Source organism: Diplotaxodon limnothrissa, linkage group LG18, assembly GCF_057381915.1.
Source record: "Diplotaxodon limnothrissa isolate DT_005_m linkage group LG18, D_limnothrissa_male_GT1.1, whole genome shotgun sequence".
Classification (NCBI taxonomy): Eukaryota; Metazoa; Chordata; class Actinopteri; order Cichliformes; family Cichlidae; genus Diplotaxodon; species Diplotaxodon limnothrissa.
In genome coordinates this window covers 22,801,946-22,825,782 of record NC_140613.1, presented here as the reverse complement: position 1 = coordinate 22,825,782, position 23,837 = coordinate 22,801,946, and the positions used below count along the sequence as shown (strand labels likewise).

Here is a 23,837-nt window from a genome sequence, read left to right as displayed (position 1 = left end):
GCTACTAATAAGTTCAAAAGGGACATCAGGAGCACTGAGGACACACTGCATCTTCACTGAGAACTCTTACACTTTTCACACACTGAGTAGAAGAGCCACTCCGGCCAGGACCCATTTGGCAGGTCGCTCCCTGGTTTTTAGACTGAAAGTCCAAACATACGTGGGTCCTCTGATCTTGGTCTTGTAGAGGGGACACTCGTAGATATTCCTGGTTTCCTGACGGTCACTGGGTACAGCTCGAACTGAGATAACAGGCATGGTTGGGGTCAGTTCCTTTAAACGAGCCTCAGTTATCACTCCGGTCTGAGTGTCCCATCTTGCACCTGTAGTCGGGCGTAGGTGAAGAAGAGAGAAGACTTAAAGCACTTTTGGGGATTTTTATGCCCCATTAACTCTCCTAGCTGCTGTTCAAGGCCATATCTGCTGCTCATCCTGAGAAGTAAGTCTGTTTTTTGCAGAGTATCATGATGTTGCAGTGAAGTTTTCACTTAAATGTGTCAATTAATCATTATATGCTTATTCTATCTAGAAGTTATAAGCACAAAATTGCTTTATAGAGTCCCAGTGATCTCTGATCATCAAATTCCAATCATTAAATCTTGAGCCCAAGTGAACGGTTTATATGAGGTGCCGTAAGGGACATTATTAATGAAACGCTCTCACACACACTACTGAAATTTTAGCTCTCACACACACTACTGAAACACTCTCACACACACTACTGAAACACTCTCACACACACACAACTGAAACGTTCTCACACACACTACTGAAACACTCTCACACACACACAACTGAAACGCTCTCACACACACTACTGAAACACTCTCACACACACACAACTGAAACGTTCTCACACACACTACTGAAATTTTAGCTCTCACACACACAACTGAAACGCTCTCACACACACTACTGAAACGCTCTCACACACACACAACTGAAACGTTCTCACACACACTACTGAAATTTTAGCTCTCACACACACAACTGAAACACTCTCACACACACTACTGAAACACTCTCACACACACACAACTGAAACGTTCTCACACACACTACTGAAACGCTCTCACACACACACAACTGAAACGCTCTCACACACACTACTGAAACACTCTCACACACACACAACTGAAACGTTCTCACACACACTACTGAAATTTTAGCTCTCACACACACAACTGAAACGCTCTCACACACACAACTGAAACGCTCTCACACACACTACTGAAACGCTCTCACACACACTACTGAAACGCTCTCACACACACTACTGAAACGCTCTCACACACACTACTGAAACGCTCTCACACACACTACTGAAATTTTAGCTCTCACACACACTACTGAAACGCTCTCACACACACTACTGAAACGCTCTCACACACACAACTGAAACGCTCTCACACACACTACTGAAACGCTCTCACACACACAACTGAAACGTTCTCACACACACTACTGAAATTTTAGCTCTCACACACACAACTGAAACGCTCTCACACACACTACTGAAACGCTCTCACACACACTACTGAAACGCTCTCACACACACTACTGAAACGCTCTCACACACACTACTGAAACGCTCTCACACACACTACTGAAACGCTCTCACACACACTACTGAAATTTTAGCTCTCACACACACTACCGAAACGCTCTCACACACACTACTGAAACGCTCTCACACACACAACTGAAACGCTCTCACACACACTACTGAAACGCTCTCACACACACCACTGAAACCAGAGGCATTTCTGCTGAACAGGAAGTTGTTTCCTGACAAGGAAACTGATGGAAAAAGTGGTATATTTCAAAACACTACAAGGATTTCTACTCAGCAACCTGCTAGTACAGCAGTCCCCAACCTTTTTTGCGCCACGTAAATGATATAAAAATAAAAAAACGATAAATACCATGAAAACCATAAATAGAAATGTGTTCGAATTTTTGTGGAGGAATAAAACCCATTACATAGAAAGATCTCAGCTTGTGAAGGGATACAATAAAGGTGGTATCAAAACTCCAGAATTGGAATTTATGGTTGGCACCCTTAGAATTAAATGGTTAAAATCTTGTCTGTCACAGCCAGACTCTACTTAGCTCCACATCCCATGATTCTTGTTTAATAAAATAGTATACAGGATTAGACTTTATTTTGAAATGTGATTTTGCGGCAAATAAAATCCCCATAAAGATATCAAACTTTCCAAAACAGACGTTGCATTTTTGGGAAAATGAGATTTTCAACTTCTCCCCATAATTCAACCTTATGGAATAATAGGGTAATAACACTTAATCAAAAATCAATTTTCAAGAGTGACTGGTTTGAACAAAAATATTATATTCATAACAGATTTGTTGGATGATAACGGTGTCATTCTAAGTTACACAGACTTTTCAGAAAAATATTGTCTAAACTGTTCTCAAAGAGAATATAACAAATTTTGTGAACTGGTCCCACTGCCTCTGCTTCATTTGATTAAAATTTTTATGATATACAATAATTTCTCATCAGTGCTCCCAAATTTATTGCTAGGGCAATGTCAGCTGTTTGATAAAAATGCAATAAGAAATTTGTTAGTAGTTTCTTCAAAGACAAAATATTTCATAGTTACAACAGAATGGTTACATGGCATGGTTCTAATTTAGTTATTTCATATACACTGGATAAAGCATACTAAAAATTTATGAAATAGCCTATTCTACCTAAAGTTAAAGAAACACACTTTAAACAAAACTAATACTGTGGCAGAATTTCTAAAAAAAGAGATTTGGCTTTGAGGTGGATCAGTGTTCTTTTTGTACTGATGAAAATGAAACCCTAGAACATCTTTTTTTTTTCCTATGCCCTATCACACAATGTATTTGGTGCAACTTAAAAAATTGGATTTCCCTAAATATTAATGATGTGCCACTGTTTGAATTACATCATAATTTTTTTTATATGGATCATCTAGCATTGGATGTCTCAGACATTATTAACATCATCATACTTGTTGAGTATTGCAGCATCGACAGCGATCAACTCGAAGGAAAATGACGACGGAGGCAAAAATGTCCTTAATATTTTTGGGAACTTTATTCCTCATCAACATGCGGCAAAACTTTTCTCATGGGTGCCATTTTCGTTGTGGTATACTTTTTTTTTTTCTTAGGGGCGTGATGACGCAGCATCCGTGCTCTTACAATGAAACAGCGCCTCCTTGTGGTGGCAACTAAAATACTGTCTCTGTTAAACCACAGTAACCATAATGCAGTTAAACACTGTACAACATGAGTACACACAATGAATATCTTAACAATACTTTTGAGTAAATATCATATCCATTGTGCTAAATGGAGGAACGCTAAGCCTTCTCTCCCTGGTTTTATTGATGATTTTAAGATATTTTTCTTTGCTAAAAAAAGACAAAAAGCACATATGCCAAAAAAATAACCAGGATAATGCACGTCTCCCGCTATTCTAAATTTTGACTTATGCTGAGGCTAATATATTGTTAAGTAATGCAGCTGTCTCACTAAGGTCCAGAATCGATTTGTTCCACGATTCGATTCAATTCAATTCGATTTGATTATGGGGAATTTTGACAGTCAGAAATATTATAATTCAGATCAGTACATTTACATATTTTTGTATTTAAAAAAAGGAAGCTGACACACGCAAGACTTTATCAAAGGTGTGAGCATCACAGCAGATGCCTTTGTGTCAAAGTAGCTGAAGATAAAACACATAAAAACATGAAGGTGGTTTTCCTGGCCTGGGATTTTATAAAAAATATTCTGCAGTACATCAAAAACGAAAGAAAACCATTAACATATGAACGTTACCTCTGACGTTACAGCGGTTTTATTAGAGACACGGCTAACGTTTTGCATTTTGCATAATTTTAAAAAGTTTAAATTTATTCAGTATTGAACGGCAGAAATTAGGTTTTCTTTTCGGAAGTATGTAAAATGAAAAAAAAAAAAAAAAAACAGCGGCCGACTGCGCTGTAAACAACAGTAGACTTGTGCATAACAAGCAAGCGAATAATACAGAAAACAGATTTTTAGACGGGAAACTGTTCTTGAAGTACAGAGAGAGAGAAAGAGAGAGAGAGGGCTGTGCATGACGTGCGATTTTATCGTGGTGGAAGCAAAACAGTGAGGGAATTCATGACGATGTTTATGTGAAGCGCAGTTTGGATCTTCTTTTGCTGCTGGTTCAGTCAATATTGTTTGGAGAGAGATAAAACTAACAGCTTTAGAATCGGCGCAAAAACGGGGTGAAAACAAAGCGCGGACCTGCCGACAGATCAGAGTCAGCGAGCTGTCGGCTTTCAGCCCCGACCGTGTCCGTGCTGTCGGGTGAGAGAAAGGCGACATCTCACTGATTCTGATCCGCGGGTCCGCGCTGTGTGTTTACGTCTTTGTGCAGAAGCCGTACCTGCTCTCATTTACTGTCTTAGCTGTTTGGTGGTTGTTGAAATTTTGTGAGGTTTCACCAGAGATTCTGGGATTTCGGGTAAAATAAATTTATATTAAAAAATCGATTCAGGATTTTAATGAATCGATTTCACGTTATCCAAGCCAGAATCGATTTTAATCAATAAATCGATTATAAAAACCCACCCCTAACTAACAGGTTGCTGAGTAGACATCTGTGTAGTGGTTTGTTTGAAATCTAACACTTTTTCCTTCAGTTTCCTTGTCAAGAATTAACTTCCTGTTTAACTAAAATGCCTTCCTGTTCAACTGAAACGCCTTCCTGTTCGACTGAAACGCCTTGGTTTTTCAGTAGTGTGTGTGAGAGCGTTTCAGTAGTGTGTGTGAGAGCTAAAATTTCAGTAGTGTGTGTGAGAGCGTTTCAGTTGTGTGTGTGAGAGCTAAAATTTCAGTTGTGTGTGTGAGAGCGTTTCAGTTGTGTGTGTGAGAACTAAAATTTCAGTAGTGTGTGTGAGAGCGTTTCAGTAGTGTGTGTGAGAGCGTTTCAGTAGTGTGTGTGAGAGCTAAAATTTCAGTAGTGTGTGTGAGAGCGTTTCAGTAGTGTGTGTGAGAGCGTTTCAGTAGTGTGTGTGAGAGCGTTTCAGTTGTGTGTGTGAGAGCGTTTCAGTTGTGTGTGTGAGAGCGTTTCAGTAGTGTGTGTGAGAGCGTTTCAGTAGTGTGTGTGAGAGCGTTTCAGTTGTGTGTGTGAGAGCTAAAATTTCAGTAGTGTGTGTGAGAGCGTTTCAGTAGTGTGTGTGAGAGCGTTTCAGTAGTGTGTGTGAGAGCGTTTCAGTTGTGTGTGTGTGAGAGCGTTTCAGTAGTGTGTGTGAGAGCGTTTCAGTAGTGTGTGTGAGAGCTAAAATTTCAGTAGTGTGTGTGAGAGCGTTTCAGTTGTGTGTGTGAGAGCTAAAATTTCAGTAGTGTGTGTGAGAGCGTTTCAGTAGTGTGTGTGAGAGCGTTTCAGTTGTGTGTGTGAGAGCGTTTCAGTAGTGTGTGTGAGAGCGTTTCAGTTGTGTGTGTGAGAGCTAAAATTTCAGTAGTGTGTGTGAGAGCGTTTCAGTAGTGTGTGTGAGAGCGTTTCAGTAGTGTGTGTGAGAGCGTTTCAGTTGTGTGTGTGAGAGCTAAAATTTCAGTAGTGTGTGTGAGAGCGTTTCAGTTGTGTGTGTGAGAGCGTTTCAGTTGTGTGTGTGAGAGCGTTTCAGTAGTGTGTGTGAGAGCGTTTCAGTAGTGTGTGTGAGAGCGTTTCAGTAGTGTGTGTGTGAGAGCGTTTCAGTAGTGTGTGTGAGAGCGTTTCAGTTGTGTGTGTGTGAGAGCTAAAATTTCAGTAGTGTGTGTGAGAGCGTTTCAGTAGTGTGTGTGAGAGCGTTTCAGTAGTGTGTGTGAGAGCGTTTCAGTAATAATGTCCCTTACGGCACTTCATAGGTTTACGCTAAACTTAATGAAATTCCCTCAAGCTACTTTGAGATATTGTGACAACAGGACAGACAGACAACTGGAAAACTGTCCCCAGTGCAAAGGTACATATACACAGTTAAATGTATGATTTTATTTGAACTAAAACACAGACAAGGAGAATTATGCACAAAGAAGTGGCCTGTGGTTCTGCAAGCTGCACCACAATAAGCAGAAAAGAAGTGGCAGTGTTTCTACCTTCCATATAAAGTCCATACACATATGCACCCTCCCTGGCCGGTTGGTTGAACTCTTCTTTAAACTTCTTGGTCACATCCACTGTCAGATTCACTTTATCAAGAGGCCACTCATTCTTACGTGCCAGAGACTGCATCACAGCTGGAATGCAAGGACACGATGAAATAACTAAGAATTGGTTAGAAGTCAATGTATTAGTACAAATTTTCTATATGCTGTAAATGAATTTTACCAGTGAGAAAGGACTGTGGGTTGAACAGCCCAGACAGCCAGACAACACTGGGCAGAGACAGGTCCTGAGTCCAGCTGTCAAGTTCTTTGCAACGCTGCATCACGTCGTTATACCTGACATCAAATGAAAGGAAATAGACCGAGACAGCTGTTTGGATGATGTCAGTCATGTGGAAACTATATAGGGCACTGTAACTCAACTCTTCACTATATGAAATGTATAACAGTACAATACCTTGGCTTATTTGATTCCCTTGCACATTATGCAAAATTGCATCAGCTGAAATTAAATGCAGAGTCTTATATAAGATTTGGGAAATCCATCCCCTGGAGAAAGAAAAACACACCATATTGCCAGGCTGTAAGTTGAGGGGTAGGCAAGCTTGGTCCAGCTATCTGGGACGTTGTCAAAGAACAAGGCTGCCTGTAGCTTCTCCATCTCAGAGGACATGGCCAGTTCACCCTTTGAGAGAGCAACAGTATAACCGCACAGATCAGAATTTATGCATGTAGTAATTTAACATCAGTGAGACATTAACACGTGACCTCTAAAGCAGCAGTGTAAATACTGTCAGAAACTCAGCTGAACACATTTTTGCATAAAGAGCAAAAGCTTCTCTGATTTCTCCTGATGCAGGCTTCTTTTCATCCTTACATCATTTGTTTGACACACACTCTGCTGTGATGACAGTCTGTGCTGTGATGGCTTCTGTGTTTATATATTATCCAGACTAGTTTTCTACTTCTACTGTAAATACCCATTCAAACACACAAAGGTGTCAAGCATACCTTGAGTCCAAGGTCAAGCTCCTTCAGCGAGCGGCGTATCTCATAAATGAGTGTGTTCATGCGCTCACATTCCTGGAAGCACACCAGGATGTATGGCGATCGTTCAGCTGTCTTGGAAGTGATGTCGGTCATGTTGTACACCTCTGGCAGCTTTTCCAGAACTTCATCTAAAATTGATTTCACCTGGATGTGTGTAGAGCAAGTATATAGTCAGTCCAAGATGTTGGATTTACTGGTTTGCTCATTTCTATCTTGGTTCTCCTAGAATTAGAGAAGCGGGCTAACTGTGTTCCTACTGTGAATAATTTAAACATTAGAGGAGTGAATGTATCTGTTTCTGTACTTTTTATCTGTTTTATGACTTCACTGGTCACTGGTTTTGATCTATAATTGTCTTTTTATACCTTCCAAGAAAAAAAAAAAACCTGTACATCTACTGTACCTTCTCTTCTAGTGTTTGTGAGGCTCCCTCTCCAATCACAACATCAGGGGACTGCAGCTCCAGCAGAGTGTGAAAAAGGTTATCTGATGTCACTGTCAGGAACTCAATTTCTGCATTGGGATGCAACCCATAGTGCACTGGGCTCTCATGGGGCAGCATCTCATCTATGAAATCATGGTAGCCCTGGAGATGCAGAGTAACATTTTCATTTAATGAGCTGTACAGTCAGAATTATTTAGTATGAAAACTGGCCTTTAATATTCATTTACATGACAATATTTTTTCAGGGTTTAAGGTACAATAGTGTAAAGTAAACTTTAATAAAAAACTACTGGATTTAATTTACCTGATAATCCAGGTTGGAGGGAATGACAAATCCCGGTGCCAATGCAAGCTTCCGGTCAAACTAGGAGACACAAAACAGAGAGAAGTATTGTTAGCTGTGGGACTCACATACTGTACAAAACATAAAATTATTCCAAACCCAGACGGCAAAATTCCCTCGGTCTGGTGCAACTGGTTGCCAGGAACTCATGCCAGTATTTTTTTTTAGCTTTTATGGACAGTCTATAGTAAAAAAGTAGTCAATCTGCTCTAACTGGAGCTGATTTTCAACCCAAAATGGCCCAAGTCTGCACAAGAAGAGCAGTTACATTTGGCTACCATATAATGCCTGCGGAGAAGCCTGTTCTTTTTCTGCAGAACACAGCCAGGTTTGCTGGCACACTACGTCCATGTTTTCTTTTACTGTCACACACACAAACCTGATTGGGCTGCATGTATTCTTCCAGATAAGTTCTGCAGAGGCGTCTGTCCCAGTCATCAGTGATGTGTCCTCCATACATGATTTCCCCAAACAAATACCTCAGGTCCTCCCATGGCACCTGTGTCATCATAATTATAAAAATCACTGCCAAGGCAATCACAACCCTAATTCGCCTGTGGCACCGTCACTCGCAGCACCACTGACAACCTCATACATCAGTGTTTCGGTCATCCAGTTATACACCATGCTTCCTATCCACAACAACAACAAAACCCACCTGTGCATTAGCCTCCAGGTAATTGTAAAGGACATTAACTGATATAGTCAGATCTCCAGTGCTGAATGGATACTTTCTGTTCCAACCCTGGGGCCCAAACTTCCTCCTCTCCGCCACACAGGCGTGAAAGTAACAGAGAGAAAACAGGATGGTCTTAAACTCCTGCTCACGGCTGCACTGATCCAGGATGTCCTGGAGAGAGGGCAAAGCAATAAGTGAATTGATAAATAAATCAAAACAAATGCACAAAGAACACAAGGAAAGAAAAAAAAAATCACCTGGTCAAAGTTATCCAGAGCAGCATGTAGATTAGCATGCATGCCTGTAGGAGGTTCATTGGTGATCTTTATAGCATTTTCCAGAATTCCCTGAGTAAAAAAAATAAAAAAATAAAAATTTCATGTCACTATTAAAGTGTTCAACTGTAATTCAATGAATGCAATGCTGGTATAGGTTAAGACAGCTGGGAGAATAAATTCCTTATGTAGATGTTACATTAAAGTGTTAAAGTGAGACAAAGTGTGACTTTTCTTGCATGCTTGCTGAATCTTTACCTGTGGGATAATGTGTTCTTGGGCCGTAGATGCCGGCTCAGCGCTCATAAACACTCTGTAGTCCGGATGGCTGTCTTCACAGCAGCGCTCCAGGAGCTTCTCAAGCGCACCCAGCCAGCGAGCAACCAGATGGATGTTCTGCAGGGAAATGGAAACACATAATCAAAGCTCAATAACTGTAGCATACTCCACAGGCACTGTCATGCTGATTTCTTTTTCAGATTCTCCCCATTCTAACATAAGAAAATGTGTTTCTTTTAACTGGACCTGCAATATAACCCAGTGACCCTCCTTAGCGGCCTTTTCCATGGCGAGTTCAGCCACAGTTTCCTGTCCTTGACCCAGGGAGACATTGTGAAGCTTCCCAAGGTCAATAGTGAAACCCAGCTTCCTTCCTGGGAAAACAAAGGACTGATTTTTTATGTGCTAACCTTAACACTCTTTTAGGTTGTCACTGAATTGTAAAGAAATGGCTGGACACTTAAATTATTAATAAATCAACACATTACAGTGTGCGATCAGGCAGTTGTGTTTGGATGCATGCAGCTTTCTGAACAGTACCCAGCGATTCGACATCTTTAAGTGGGTCCACTCCTGGGGAGAGGATGAAGAAAATAGGGGAGGAAGGACCACTTTCTCTAAAGGACTTTGCAAATTCAGTCTTTCGTCCCTCTGTATACTTCACACCGAGCTTCTCTTCAACAAAGTTCCTAGAGTCGGGTTATATTGACATAAACGAATGAACAAACACTGCTTTTAATAGTCCTTATATGGAAATACACTTAAAAAATAGAAAAGACAAAAACACAGTTAAACAAGCAGGAAAACAAATCCTCATCACCTTAGAGCATAGGTCATTCGGTCAGGCCTCAGGGCTCTCATCATGATCAGTTTCTGCAGCGAGCTTTTTCCCTTCCACTCCTGAGGAAACTTCTCCTTCTCAGGACACTCTGACTCCACCAGCTTCTTCCAGCGCTTGGGTGAACCTTCAATATCCCGATCCAGACCACGAAACTCATCAGTGAAACTCATAACCTGGACCGATACAAGAGAGAGAGCAGTTTTTGATTTGCATTGCAATTCAAATGCCAACAAAAATAAATGCTGCGTGTATGTGCCTGTGAACCTTGATGGCGCTCCAGGCCGAGTTGGAAAGAAAGTCAAGGGGGCTGATGTAGCTGTGGTCAATGTTAAAACGCAGCAAGAAGTCCAACTCTCTCACAACTATCTCCTTACTCATCAGGAGCAACTGAAATAGGGAGAACACAGTCAGGGACAAACACAGTCTTTGTCTAACCCTTCCACAAACACACACACACCTGGAAGGCCAGCTGTGCCGTAAAGGTGAGCTTGTCTCTCTCAAATAGTCCCCTGCTGATGTAGTTGAAGGTGGAGTATGTAACACAGTCTATGAGAGTGTTTACTCTGCTGTTTACGTCGTCACAGGCTTCTGCCAGCTCCACTGCTTTGTGGAAAACAACGTTAAAGGCCTGAGAACAAAAGGACAAATCAATTCGTAGGATGTATTTGTTTGCTGCATAATTTCACATAAATTTGGATATTTTACATCTTATGTTAAATTCAGTTGTTGGTTCCTAGGTTGTGGTCAGGTCCTATATTTGCTTCTGGTTACCTTGAGGCTGAACTGGTACATGGGGTTGATCTTGTTAAGATCATTCATGATAAAGTAGAGCAGAGAAGCTCTGACAGCAACAGGGCGATAGTGCTCTCTGGCCTCGTTTATCTTTACTTCGTTAACTTTTGCTTCCAGAACCTGCGAATGAGAGATGACAGAAAAAAGAAAAAATATGAAAGGGAGTAAAAAGTAGGTTAACCATTCATTTTACTGCAACAACGCAGACATGTAACCTGATACCTTCATCTCAATCTCAGCAGCAGTGTGCTTTGTCGTCTCAAGCTTCTCCACCAGCACATTGTCACCAAGGAAGTTACTCTCTGCAGCAGACAGCCGGGTTAGCAGCTCGTCCTCCAGAAGCTTCAGCTCAATCTTAAACATGTTCTGCTGCTTTGTCAGTTCACTCTGTAGGAAGACGATGCAAATATATAAAAAGAAGCATAAATGGAACCAGAATGATGAAAACCAAAACCTGCAACAGAGATGAAATAATGCCAGCTGGCCTCATTAAACGATGAACTCCAACATGCACTGGGACAGCTAAATACCAAACAGCAAATCGAGTTCAGGTAACCCGGGTCTTGTACACAAGAGAGGAAGGCATTAAGTGGGAGATTGCATGCTGCCCCCATGTGAAGCAAAAGGCAGTGGTTGGCGAGAGGAAGGCCTTAACGTTTCTTAAACTCTTAGACTGCCGGACCCGGACAGGCAGTACAAAAAGGACAGACTGATCAACAGAGAACTCCATCAACTGTTCCACTCTACCTTAAGCTGCTCAAGGTCTGGCCTCTCTTGATTCACCACCTGGGCCAGGAGCTGGTCCTCCAATCCATCTCTGGTCACTGTGAAATTAATGAGGGTGGTCTGGGCTTGAATCTCTGGCTTATAGTGAGGACTAGCCAGCTTAGTGTGGAGAATCAGTCTGAAGGCTGGGTGGAAGAAACACTCTTTGTCTCCAACCTTTATACAACTGTAGCAGCGTAGTAGCAAGGAAGAAGAAGAGAGTAGAGCATGATAAAATGAATGAACCCAGTGTCATATGAATGATCTTCGATACATGGAAAAGTGGCATTGATGAGCAAGTTGTGGATAAGTGATAAGATCCTTACTTCCTTATACCCCACCCCTACCCCTTTCCCTCCTTTCTACCTTACCCACTTTTCCCCATACCTCCTTAGACCCCCCCACCCACCCTTCCAATTATCCTCTCTCTTTACCCACTCTCTACCATCCCACCCCCACCAGCCTCCTAACCATTTTCTCCTTCTGAATTTACCCACCACTTCTTCCTTCTGATCCATAACCCTTATACCACCTTGTCTGCTTTCAACGTGTAAACATGTATTGAAAGGTTCACAAAACCCTACAGACAGGACTGAACATAGATCAATATATTTCTGATGAAACACATCAGCTCTGTTCATGTGTTCATTTTTTAATAAATATGTGAAAATTGATTGAATTCTCCTGGAGTCTTACAGTTTCTTTTCTAGGTCACGTTTAATCTATAACAACATCTTTTTTTGTACTTTACTGGCAGATTTTGTTTTTACGGGGCTTTTGTTTTTCTGTGTCCTTATCTGCTACTATCTGCCCTGATGGCTAGGTGAGTACTTAACCAAGTAATGCAGTAATTCTTCAAGGAAAAAGCTTTCCCTTAAATTGGGCTTCATTCACTAATATCTGTGTGGAAATGTTGTTACCCTGAACCCAAAATAACTGCATCTACAAATTTAGTCCAGTTCTTAAAGCATCTGCAGAAAGGAGAAAAACTCGATCACAGCAATTACCTGCCCTTCTTGATTGTGTGTCGACCCAGAAGTGGGTCAATAACGGGGTCAATGGTCTCCTCGAGGTTCTCGATGAGGACAGTGTCCCCTGCCACTACAGCCTGTTCAATAACATCTACATATCTGGAACAACATTTAAGATTAATTTATAAAAACTGTAGAAATTGTAGCACTGTTATTATTTCTGAATTGCTACTAAACAAATTTACACATCCTCGAGGCCTCAAGCAAGCATCAACAAAGGAAACGCTCACCCTCTCTGCCCCAGACTGACAACCTTGAGGCTGTTACCATAGCGACTCTTAATCCATTTGATGCCCTGCAGCTGAGGGTCGATAAGGAGAGGCCAGCGCTCACCTGCAACAATAAACTCCTTATTTATACACAGAGATGTGCTAAGAAGAAAACCTAGTACCGTAGCGTTTGTAATGTTTGTTATAAAAAGCCAGTTACACTAAGTGAAAAACTCCACTCACAGTTAGTAAGTATGGTGGCATTCTGGGTAGACATTTTGTCTCCTGGTAAGCCTTCATTGTTCCACTGGGCAACCATTGCATCATCAGTCAACATCAACACTGGATCTAAGCCCTCCGTCATGGGAATGGACATCTGATAGAAACAGTGGTGTGTGTTCATAGAGAAATAAGACACAATCTGTTGTGGAACGGCAAAGATACTGGAGGGAATAACTGCATTTGCAGAAGAAAACTAAAAGAAATATCTCAGTGTTTTAAGATTTTAAACCTTCTGGCTGTGTAGGAACGGCATCCAGAGGTTGTCCAGCAGCTCTTTCCTGTACTTCTTTGAGAAGGATCCGGCATAAGAGATGAAGGCTGCGGTTAGAAGGACGTCCCCACAAAGTGTTTCCTCCTGCTCATGGTACTGAGCCACTGAGTGAGCCCAGCGCACGTTCTCACTCTGAAAAACACACACAGACACAGCTGCTCTGTGTAACACTCAGACAGCTTTTTAAAATGGTCTTGAGCAATAGTAACCCAAGATTTCTGAAGGTCTTTCATATTTTTTCTTTGGATATTGGCTGCTTTTGAATCCTTAGGTTTATTGTTACTAGCAGCCTACAAAAACACATAATTTGTTTTTATCTCTTCAGTTAAATCTACCAAAAATGCAAAGATAACACAGTTTGACAGGAATAAAATAGTATTAGAGCTATTAGCCCCAAAAACTGGCAGCAGCATGGTGTGTAGTGTGTCCCTAAAAAAATTGAGGGAAACCTGGCAAGTGGAGGGCAAAAGAAGTGGCAGGCATTAAAAAACAATCTAAAGCACATGAACAGTATCTGAACAGTGTCCTCAAGAAATAAGAAAAAATTTAACAAAGACACAAAACACAGAAACAATGACACAGGATCCGAGAGATGCATCTAGCCCTTAAATGAACTGTTCCTTGAAGCATATTCAGAAATAGTCTCAGTGGAGGGGTCGCTGAGACTAAGAGGTTCCCCTTATTAAAGAGGGGAAACTGGGGGAAAAGACTGAAAAGACATACAAATACTTGTGTATTTGTATGACAAATACACAAGAACTGGACTGAAAATCAGTGACAACAGGTCTGATGGAGTCATGAATACAAATGTCACATTTGTGGTTCAAATGATTACTTAATTCCTCAGCGTGACAAGAATCCTCAATGCACTTCATATGCAGTAAAAGCATAAATGGATAGAAAAACGCACAATTAACACTATCAGAGCCTGGACATCAACATTATTGAAGCAGTGTGGGATCATCTGGACACAACAGAACAATAGTCAGCCAACATCCAAAGAAGAGCTTTCAATGTCCTTCAAGCTGCCTGGAGAGCTTTTCCTGAAGACTACTGGAGCTTCTTGAGAGAGTTTAGGCTGTGTTGCACAATAAAGGTAGTCATAGCAGGCAAAGTCTGTTTTTGCCTATACTGTATTTCCATGTAGGTCAGAACATTTTTAAGTAAATCACTGAATCCATTTCCCTTTTTCCCCAGCAGAATATAAAGAAATGAGAGGTGGCTTAAGTCTTTTGCACAGCATTGTATACTTACCTCTAGTCCTTTGACCAGCCGATTAGCTAGCTCTATTGTCTTGTTTGTGCGGTTGACCTCTTCCTGAAAGCGAAGTTTCTCTGATGTTGCCTTCTCAAAAGCTATTTTCAGAGTTTCCAGACTGCTATCCAGCTCCTGAGAAAGGAGAAAAAGGAACAGATGAAAATATTATGAATGCTGGCATTTGCAAATAACTAATTAATTTTGTTGTCAAGCACCAAATAATCCAATCTGTCCAATTTAAACAGACGTACAGCTAGTTTTTTCCGCAGGGCGTCTAGCTTCTCAGCAGCCTCAGCCAAATCAGCGTTAGCCTGAGTCAGACACATTCTCTTCATCTCTACCTCGCAGAGCACCTGGAAACAAGAACATCCTTACAGCTGAAACTAAAGTACAGTATAACCTTTGTTATAAGGAACATCCTATAATAAAGAAATAAGAGAAGAGATGAACTTACAAAAATCTATCCAAGGCAGCACAAGTTTTGGGGAAAAAGGCAAAAAAACAAATCAAACAACAAACTCAAAGTGTTTTACACAGAAAAAAATATAGCAAATGGATTAGCTTGGATGACACTAAATATATGTGGCAGATGGTTTAGATGTGTACCTCGTGGAAGCGGATGATGTTGATCACCCATGCACAAAGGCCCGCAGCAGCAGAGGATTTCTGTTTTACAAAGTCAGGGTTGAACTCTGGGTCACTGAGGTATTCATCTCTCACACACCTCACCGTGGCCTCAGGGATGTTCTCTTTGTCAAAGTTTACCAGAGCCTGCAGGAAGTCATCCACCTGCACAAGCATTTGTGTGCAAACGGGTGCGCGTTAGATCAAAGGGTTTCAAATTAACAAAATATTTTTCAACATTTTTGAATTCTAAATCCTGAGTCAAAAAGTAGAATTAACTAAAAAAAACCATATCTGATCTACAGAGTGTGAACATTGCTTTAGTTGTTACTTTTTTCAACCAGCATAGTTCCTCACAGGTTAAACCTCTCTTTAAAAAAAAGAGTTTTTGAGGCAAGGCGGTATCAACAACACAGGAGATATTAACAATATGAAAGAACCTATATTACAAAAATTAAATATGAATGGGTTCATCAAAGTATAAAGTATATCAGATTGAAAAGTGCCAACAGTCACACAACAAAATAACTGCAGTCGCAATCAATATTAAATTAGAGTTGTGCAAGGATGAAGACTAAAAGAGAAGGTCGTGTTTTAAATGTTAAATATTTTTTATCTCAGATGATTAGAGAGATTTTTTTTTGGTTCTGTATTCGTTTTTTGGTTTTCATTCATCCATTTATTTTTCTAATAGTGTATCCAGTTCGGGTTTGCAGGGGGACTGGAGCCTATCCTAACTTTCATATGAAAGGTTACATACAGTACACGGACAGGTCGCCAGATCTACCATAACATTAACCTAAAATGGATTTACTTTGGCGGTCTCAAGCCATTAAATGAAGGAAAACTAAAACCTAAAAATCGTATCACCTTGCTCATGACCACCTTGGAAGCTTTCCAGCTGCGATCTTTGGGGATTCGGCCTTGAGGAGCCAGTAGCACTAGAACAGCTGCTGAGACGTTGGTGACGATGGCTGGAGGGTTGGGAAACGTCCTCAGCTCTGTCAGGTTTAACTAGATCAAACAGATGCACACGAATGCACAAACGCCCACATTTTTAATCAGGGGCCTGAGCTCAGGACAACTTTATTAGATTTCTTTTATGCTTGCAATGGACTCATAAAATAAATCGAATGAAATGAAGTAAAACTTTATGTGTGTGCAAGTGTTTTACTCTGTTGAGTGTATTGAGAGCTGTGTTGGCTGCCTGTAGGGCAGGTTCAGCCTTCGCCAAGTCCTCTTCAGTCTCCTGTTGCTGTTTGGTCACTTTAGCTTGGATTGCTGCCACCTGAATCACAAAAATACAACACGCGTGTGTGTGTATGCTGTGAATGGATTACTGAAAGTTTGGCTTGTTTCAGACCTATGTTATTACTTCTCTGCCCTCTCTTCTCTAATGGCCCTCTCATTGACAAAGTGGTTTAAAATGAACCTCAAAATGTGCAGTAATTCTGAAAATACATGGCGTTAAGTCTGTCATTTTGCTGCTCGAGAGGCCCTAGAATCACACTCTTACCCTCTGCTCCTCAGCATCAGCTACAGCTCTCTCTTGGTTGAGCTTGTCTGTCTGTTGTCCTATTTTAGCAATGAGGGCTTCGATATCTGTGTTTCTCTGCCACAGCTCTACCTCCTGCACTGCTAACTTGGCTTTGAGGTCCTCCACCTAAAGAAAAAATAAGTAAGAACAAGAAACACAAACTTTTGTATACACTGGTGCAATGTGGTGTTTTTTCCCCCCTGACCTGTGACGCGGTAGTCAGCAGTTTTTGAAGTCCATTCTCTAATCTTTCCATCTTCTGAGTCAGCTCTGTGCGTTTCTTTCTCAACAGGTTGTCGTACAACTTCATAAACTCTAGGAAACTCTTTGGCGTGGTATAGTTGAAGTGCTTCTCATTCTGCTGGTATTTGACACTCACCTGTGAGGTGAATTCACAACAAGGAAACCAAGAAATCGTATCAAAGAAGACATCAAGAGAGGTCATCGCTCGCAGTGCTGTGCAGCAGCTCTTACCTCATTGACACTCGTGTGAGCGTAGGAGATGAACTCACTGATAGATGCTCTCACATTTGGCTGCACAGTATGAACACACACATTGACTCACTTCACTGAGAGAGTAAGAAGAACCTTCTTATTTGATTAATTCACATAAAAGTAGCTATAGACATGTGTCTACGTTAATAGTTATTTTAGTTCCTATTTATGCTTATTAGGTATCTACTATTTGAAACACTTGCATAATCAGCATCAGAGTTAGTACTTTTAAAAGCAGCTTTAGATTGTATCACAGAATTTAAACAAGAAGCACCTCCAGTCCAGGTATTTTCTCTATGAAAGTAGAGCTGACGGACTGCAGAGCAAGCTGAGGCCAAGAGTGGAACCAGTTTATGGCTGTGCAGTTTACTAGGGCTGGAAACTTCCGTGCACGTGTCCTTAACGTGAATCCAACTGGAGAGAAACATAAGACGACCTGGAGGGCAGAAAGGGTGACAAAAGGAGAAGGTGAGATGACTATCAACACTAATCATTACATCATGGTTTCTACATGGTTTGCATTATAGACCTTGAGCTGTCTTCGTATCCTTTCGATGAAAAAGCTCCAGCAGTTGTCTCTGGTATCTATGAGTCCTAATCCCCTCAGCTCCATACGGATTGATGAAACAATCATATCTGCTTCTTCATCACTAAAAAGGTCAGGAATATCCCCTACAAATGCAAAGAATGCGAGCTCACTGTGTATTTGTTCTTTCTTATATAGTCACTCTTACTTGGAGCAGGTCTATGTGACCAAATGAGCCTTCTTTGCTATCTATTCAAATGCACAACTCTATGCTCTCAAAGCCACTGACACCATCCAAAAATAGTTTTTGCAGAAATGACATTCATTTCTTAGATCTGACAGCTATTAAAGCAGAAATCTCAGTTATCTCAGTTCCGGTCTGTGTATCCAAACCTGAGGCCAGCATGTCGTTGATCAGCACCAGGAAGCGCTCATCTGGAATCTGGGCATCTGTGTGAAGAAACACTGTCCCAATATTCTTCACCCCCACCTTTATATACAATGCAGCTATGTCACTCTGCAGACAAGGGTTGCAGCAAACACAAAGCAGGGAAAAAAAACCCATCCCAAATCATTCAAAACAGATGTGTTATGATATACAACCGTGTTTTGCATGTGGAAGTGCATATTTACTTTGAGGTCATTGATTCCATAACCTTTACGCAGCGTGATCTGGAAAACCTCCAGCATGCTGAGGAAAGCAGCCAGTCGACACAGGCTCTGCTTCCCACTCCCACCAACTCCAACCAGCAGGGCATTACCATAGGGGGCCTCCAGTATACGACTGATGCGACACCTGGGTACAAACACAGAACTGATGGTGTGTTTCTTGCCTGTGGTTTACATTTGCTTTGTAAATTCTTCTTTGTGCATGTTAGTTTGTGTCTGTGTGTGTCTCTTACACATGCTGGATCGCTTCTTCAAACAGTACCAAGTCCATGACAGCGTGCAACTCATTATAGTGCTCTAGAGCATCAGCCAATGTCTTCTGGAGCTTCTCCCAGTCTGAAGCCTGACAAGAAAGGAGAAATAAAACAAATAAACTTGTCTCTCTTGAGGAAAGCCAGCACTAACCTGTATCTACGTGGTAAATTCCATATACAATGAAACTAAGTTGCCACACACATATCAAAGACAGGCAATCTTTTTGCTAGCGACAATACAGTTATCCTCATTTCTGGTTTCTGTCAGAGCAGATACGACACATCTGGAGGCCACTAAATAAGTATGCTACAGTACAGATTCAAGTAATAAACAATTAAACTCCCATAACGTATTTGACTACACTCTTAATTCTTATTTTAATCTCCATAAAGAACTTGGAGTGCAGACTAGCTTGTGTGTGTGTGAATGTGTCAGACCTGGTGATAGCGAGGCTCTCCCACTCCCTGGGCAAAGTGGCAGTACACCAAAGGCTGGTGGATAAAGATGGACTCATCTATTCCCTGGAGAGTTTGGCAGGACAAACAAACAAGAAAATACTGAACATGCCATAGCTGGCTTTAATACTAAATACCAAAAGCATCACTTCTGCGATACCTCTTACATTTTGAAAGATTTTTAAGATTAAGGTTGCAATTTGAATCGCCCATGTCTTACTTCAAAATATCTCTTGCCAGTGTCCAACAGGATTTTATCAAAGAGTTCTACATCTTTTTCTTCCATCAGTTTGTCTGAGTAGACCCTGGAGCTCTCATGCAGCCACAGGTGGACCAGGTCCATGGGGTAACGGATGCTTTCTGGCAAGGCAAACAGGATGCCCTATACAGAAATCGTATTAATAAACACATAACTATTCCACGAGAGAACTTTTGACACCAGAATTTTCAGTTTTTCAGGATTAACATTCCTACAAAAGTCAAATCTAAAGCAAGTTGCCACCAATGACAGTTTTGCAAATGGATTCATATGACGTTTTCGTATTTGCTACCACGAGTGAAAAAAGGAGTCAACAGCATCCTTTTAAGCAGTTCAAGGAAAAGATCTTCAACAGAAGTAAGTATTATTTCAGTTATATTTTTATGTTTTTATTTTTTTCTGGATGACTGAGCAAAGTGTGTTACCTGAAATATGTTGGAAAGGTCTCGCAGATTGAAGATATAGTGGAAGCGTATGGCTGTAGGAAGAAAGTTCTGGCTAATTTTCTGGTGCAGGCAGATAGCTGCCTGTTTGAGGAGAATCAAAAGATAGTGACACAGAAACAGATAAATGTTGTCTCAAGTCAAGTTTTAATAGAAATGAATGCTGCACTGGCAGTGTAAGTGTACAGTACCTGAATGAGAGTTCCAACTGAGCGAGAGACCCCGTAGCTAAACCCTCCCTGAAGAAAGTGAGCTGACAAGATGCTGGAGAAGATGGTAGCTAATGCATCAGCACCGGGGAAATGCACTGCAAACACTGAGAAATGCCTCTGAAATGGAGGCAGTAAAGATTTTACCAACAGTAATCTGTGGCTGGACCCACTTAAACTGAGAAAGCTGCATTCTGAACTACCTTTAAATTTTTCTTATTAGCCAAAAAAAGGTTTCTGCATGTCTTTGGCTGTTTTTCTTTTGTGTTTCAAAGGAAAACATAAACATGGTTCCCTTTGAAACTAATTTTTCTAAATAAGTATTCAATGAAATTATGTATAAAGCCATAGTGATCGAGTATAGTTTCAGTAGATAGGAGAATTTTGATAATAACATTTATGAACAAATAAAATTTACGCATAAAGAACTTGCAAATGTGTGGCAGTACCTGCAGTCTGGGGTTGATAGAGAAGCTTCCAGCTGTTGGGTTCATACAGGTGATATACTGGCAGTTATGGATTTCTTTCAAAACCAGCCGCTGTCTGTCATACCTACAGTACAAAGACCTGTTGGTTAAAATTCACACTAAGCACTAAACTCTGTGTAACAGTTGTGTACAGGGTATATATGTGTATTTGTACACTTTGGCAGTATGAAAGCAGTATAAATATGCGAGTCCATCACGTGCGTCTTATCCTACCAGTGGCTGTAATCAAGGTGCTGGCGGATGAGGGTGTGTGGCTGGACAGTCCCATAAACATCCACCTCAGGCATGTTGAGGTCATCTATGAAGTAGATAAGTCTCTTGGCGGTGGGAGGGCCAAATTTACGACCAGCTTTCTTCTCTAGAGGTTTCTCCAAGATGCCTGGAGTACATTTAATACACAAGTTTAGGAAAATGACAAAGTGACAACAGTCTTCACAGAAACTCACTGACTGAAAATCTGAACTGAAATTTGAAGGAAAAAAGAATTGAAGATACAGGGAAACTCAGAATTTTTTTTTAATGAAGCCTGTGCCATTCAATCAGTATGAATAGGCAAACACAATTAGATACAGTACTACCACAATAACATAATGCATAGACAGGAAGCACACATATCTCATTAGAAGCCTTTTTTCAGATTATTCAATTTGTCTTATTATATTTCCCTAATTATTAGATTATTATATGTATTATACAATTTGTTAAATTAATAAAAAATACACATGTGAAAAAATCTGTTTGTGTATGCTCATTTCAGAGACTCTTACGCTGCAGCATGGCAGATGTAGTGTAGTAATTGAAGGGAACTTTTGCTACTATGTAATCCTCCTTCAGCTTAGCGACTTTATCAGACACCAGAATAGTTTTTCCCACTCCTGCATTGCCCACTAACATGATAGGTTTGCCTCTCTGAAGCAGAAGGTCCATGAAGTAGGTGAGACAGATGGTCTCTGGAGTGTGGACAAGCACCGTCTGAAACAGACAGTGGATGAGCGTGCTGAGAGATCTAAATCAACATGTTATAATTATACAGGACACTCTGGCCTGCTGTAGACAACCACACGCATTCATTAGTCTAATAACATACCTGTAACGGAATATCAGGCTCCAGCTCAAATGGCACCATCTTCTCACTCCACGGAGTAAACTTTTTAGTCTCAGGGTCAATGAAATAGTCAAAGACTGTCCCTTGTGAGGGAAACTTTACGGCTCTCATCTCTTTGGACCACCAGCGGCTAAATTCAGCACGGTAGTCATTGAGCTATAAAGGTAAAAACACTGTCATTATATGGTATAATAATGTGAATTATCTGATACGATTAGAAGGAACAGTTAGTCACTGCACACATGATCTTGAAAGAGAGCGCCTCCAAAAGCCCAGACGCAGGCAAAGACAAAGTAGATCTCATAGAGTTCTCTGGGAGAATCGGCTGGAGTGTTGTCCTCAATCAGCAAGCAGTCCAACAACGAGCACAATGTCTGATTGAGCAAAACACAGAAATGCTGCATGTGACTGAACAATAACAACAGAAAAATATAATATTATGGCTCTGCAGGCTGCATTTGATATCCATAAAACCCTACATGTACCTGCACCATGCTGTTTTCTGGAATGGGTGTGATGGTTTTCAGGTTGCAGCGAACTTGTTCCAGACAGTATGGCACGTACTTATCAAACAAAATAGTGAGGTTGGCTCGCTCTGACTGGGCTTGCCGTGTGTCGATCCAACTTGTCACATAACTGAAAACACAGTAAAGGCAGCTCTGCTAACCAAGATAACCTTAAGAAAATCAAAGAAACAGAAGACTGTGATTTTATGCGTGCATTTAAGCATTGTGTGTGTCTTACGAGCTCCAACCCAAGTCCTGTGGGTTGACATAGAGTATTCCTGCCCTTGACACTGTAGCTGGAGTAGCAGCCTTCAGATGAGAGATCTCAAAGAGAAGACGCATGGACGAGGACAAGCCGATCCTCTCGTTACTGGCAAGTGTCAGAACCTGGATGTGGAGGGAAAAGCAGAAGGAGTGGAGCTCAAGCACTGGTTCAAAAATATAAAGTATGCACTAACTTAATGACTGGCATTGGCAGAAATTGATTACTTATTTGGAGACATATTCAAACTCCTGGATGAAAGACAAAAAAACATGTGATGATCTTTTACCTTGTTGTCATCCATAACTGTGTTGAGTGACTCAATCCACATAGGGTCAATATCCCCATCCAGAACAATCCATTTGGGTCCATCATGGCCCACCGAGGCCAGCTCTCTCATGGTAGAGGAGAACAGACCTGTAAAAGGAAACAGTGACATATGGTAAATCCATTTTTACATACTAAACCATCACTGCAGCAAAAAAGGTATTGAATGCAAAATTGTGAAATGAACTGGTAATGAAAATATTGCACACGAAACCTATTTAAACAGGAGTGGGCTGTGAAATAGAAAAAGTACATTAACTTTCTAATTATTTCTGAGAGGAGGCTTTGGAATAAATTATGGTCTTGGCACCAAAATAAATCAGACTTGACAGCGACCCAAATTCTGGAGGAAAAACTGGTTCTCTTGATCATCATTTATTGCACATTAAATCCTTTGTATAATCCTCCTGCTTCTCACCATCCTTCCACTCTCTGGTAGCAGGGTGCAGGTATCCAAACAGCTCATCTGTGGTAACAGCTTTAGGGTTAATATCATTCCATAAGGGCTTCATCTTCATGTTTGCATAAGTCCTATGAAGGGTCTTCAAGATCTGATAAGTAAACAAGATCATTTATATAAGTAGTTTTAGTTAATATGTTTGGGCATATTTTGGGTATAAGAAGTTGGATCACACAGATATTAAAACAAAAACAAAAACACATAAACAGTTTTAAAAATGTTCATTAGTTAAGTTAACCTGACTTTTTCCAGTACCCGGGCCACCAACTACAAATACAGAATGTCTAACAGCCAGCAGCTCCTCCAGCTGGGTCACCTGCAAACATGGAATCACATTAATAGTGGGATTTCTGAAAAAAAAAACAAACTCTAAAATACTGCAAGTTCAATCAGAGAGCTGTCTCACCTTACAATAAAAAAATACAACCAAAATGATTAACAATTAGTTTATGTTACAAACCACAAAGCTTTATATATTGTTCCTCTATTGACCTGTGGGAATTATGCATTTCCCCCAAGTTAAAATTAGCTCAGAACTTTATGAATGTGTTTGTAAAGTGATC

At 40.8% G+C, this 23,837-nt stretch overlaps 1 protein-coding gene across 2 annotated transcripts in view; it reads right to left on the bottom strand.

Annotated features, from left to right (window-relative positions):
* Positions 1-75: 75 nt before the first annotated feature.
* Positions 76-23,837, bottom strand: part of dnah9l (dynein, axonemal, heavy polypeptide 9 like) — a 33,648-nt gene continuing 9,886 nt past the window's right edge. For both annotated transcript variants that reach the window (XM_085378021.1, XM_085378022.1), the window contains 50 exons: positions 23,513-23,590; positions 23,233-23,365; positions 22,777-22,904; positions 22,464-22,612; positions 22,205-22,355; positions 21,962-22,093; positions 21,702-21,875; positions 21,382-21,586; positions 20,828-20,993; positions 20,576-20,678; positions 20,109-20,246; positions 19,900-20,001; positions 19,436-19,597; positions 19,198-19,281; positions 18,739-18,848; positions 18,470-18,632; positions 18,230-18,353; positions 17,840-17,982; positions 17,585-17,746; positions 17,290-17,349; positions 17,021-17,194; positions 16,795-16,941; positions 16,453-16,566; positions 16,149-16,292; positions 15,261-15,443; positions 14,906-15,007; positions 14,652-14,786; positions 13,356-13,529; positions 13,088-13,220; positions 12,866-12,968; positions 12,612-12,734; positions 11,587-11,791; positions 11,062-11,226; positions 10,819-10,959; positions 10,505-10,675; positions 10,312-10,434; positions 10,027-10,220; positions 9,747-9,895; positions 9,453-9,580; positions 9,186-9,323; positions 8,910-8,999; positions 8,632-8,823; positions 8,353-8,472; positions 7,935-7,994; positions 7,589-7,771; positions 7,147-7,329; positions 6,705-6,820; positions 6,359-6,471; positions 6,127-6,267; positions 76-323 (listed from right to left, as the gene is read on the bottom strand). In XM_085378021.1, the coding sequence (XP_085234147.1) occupies positions 76-323; positions 6,127-6,267; positions 6,359-6,471; positions 6,705-6,820; positions 7,147-7,329; positions 7,589-7,771; positions 7,935-7,994; positions 8,353-8,472; positions 8,632-8,823; positions 8,910-8,999; positions 9,186-9,323; positions 9,453-9,580; positions 9,747-9,895; positions 10,027-10,220; positions 10,312-10,434; positions 10,505-10,675; positions 10,819-10,959; positions 11,062-11,226; positions 11,587-11,791; positions 12,612-12,734; positions 12,866-12,968; positions 13,088-13,220; positions 13,356-13,529; positions 14,652-14,786; positions 14,906-15,007; positions 15,261-15,443; positions 16,149-16,292; positions 16,453-16,566; positions 16,795-16,941; positions 17,021-17,194; positions 17,290-17,349; positions 17,585-17,746; positions 17,840-17,982; positions 18,230-18,353; positions 18,470-18,632; positions 18,739-18,848; positions 19,198-19,281; positions 19,436-19,597; positions 19,900-20,001; positions 20,109-20,246; positions 20,576-20,678; positions 20,828-20,993; positions 21,382-21,586; positions 21,702-21,875; positions 21,962-22,093; positions 22,205-22,355; positions 22,464-22,612; positions 22,777-22,904; positions 23,233-23,365; positions 23,513-23,590 (7,059 nt within the window). The remainder of the gene's footprint in view (positions 324-6,126; positions 6,268-6,358; positions 6,472-6,704; positions 6,821-7,146; positions 7,330-7,588; positions 7,772-7,934; positions 7,995-8,352; positions 8,473-8,631; positions 8,824-8,909; positions 9,000-9,185; positions 9,324-9,452; positions 9,581-9,746; positions 9,896-10,026; positions 10,221-10,311; positions 10,435-10,504; positions 10,676-10,818; positions 10,960-11,061; positions 11,227-11,586; positions 11,792-12,611; positions 12,735-12,865; positions 12,969-13,087; positions 13,221-13,355; positions 13,530-14,651; positions 14,787-14,905; positions 15,008-15,260; positions 15,444-16,148; positions 16,293-16,452; positions 16,567-16,794; positions 16,942-17,020; positions 17,195-17,289; positions 17,350-17,584; positions 17,747-17,839; positions 17,983-18,229; positions 18,354-18,469; positions 18,633-18,738; positions 18,849-19,197; positions 19,282-19,435; positions 19,598-19,899; positions 20,002-20,108; positions 20,247-20,575; positions 20,679-20,827; positions 20,994-21,381; positions 21,587-21,701; positions 21,876-21,961; positions 22,094-22,204; positions 22,356-22,463; positions 22,613-22,776; positions 22,905-23,232; positions 23,366-23,512; positions 23,591-23,837) is intronic.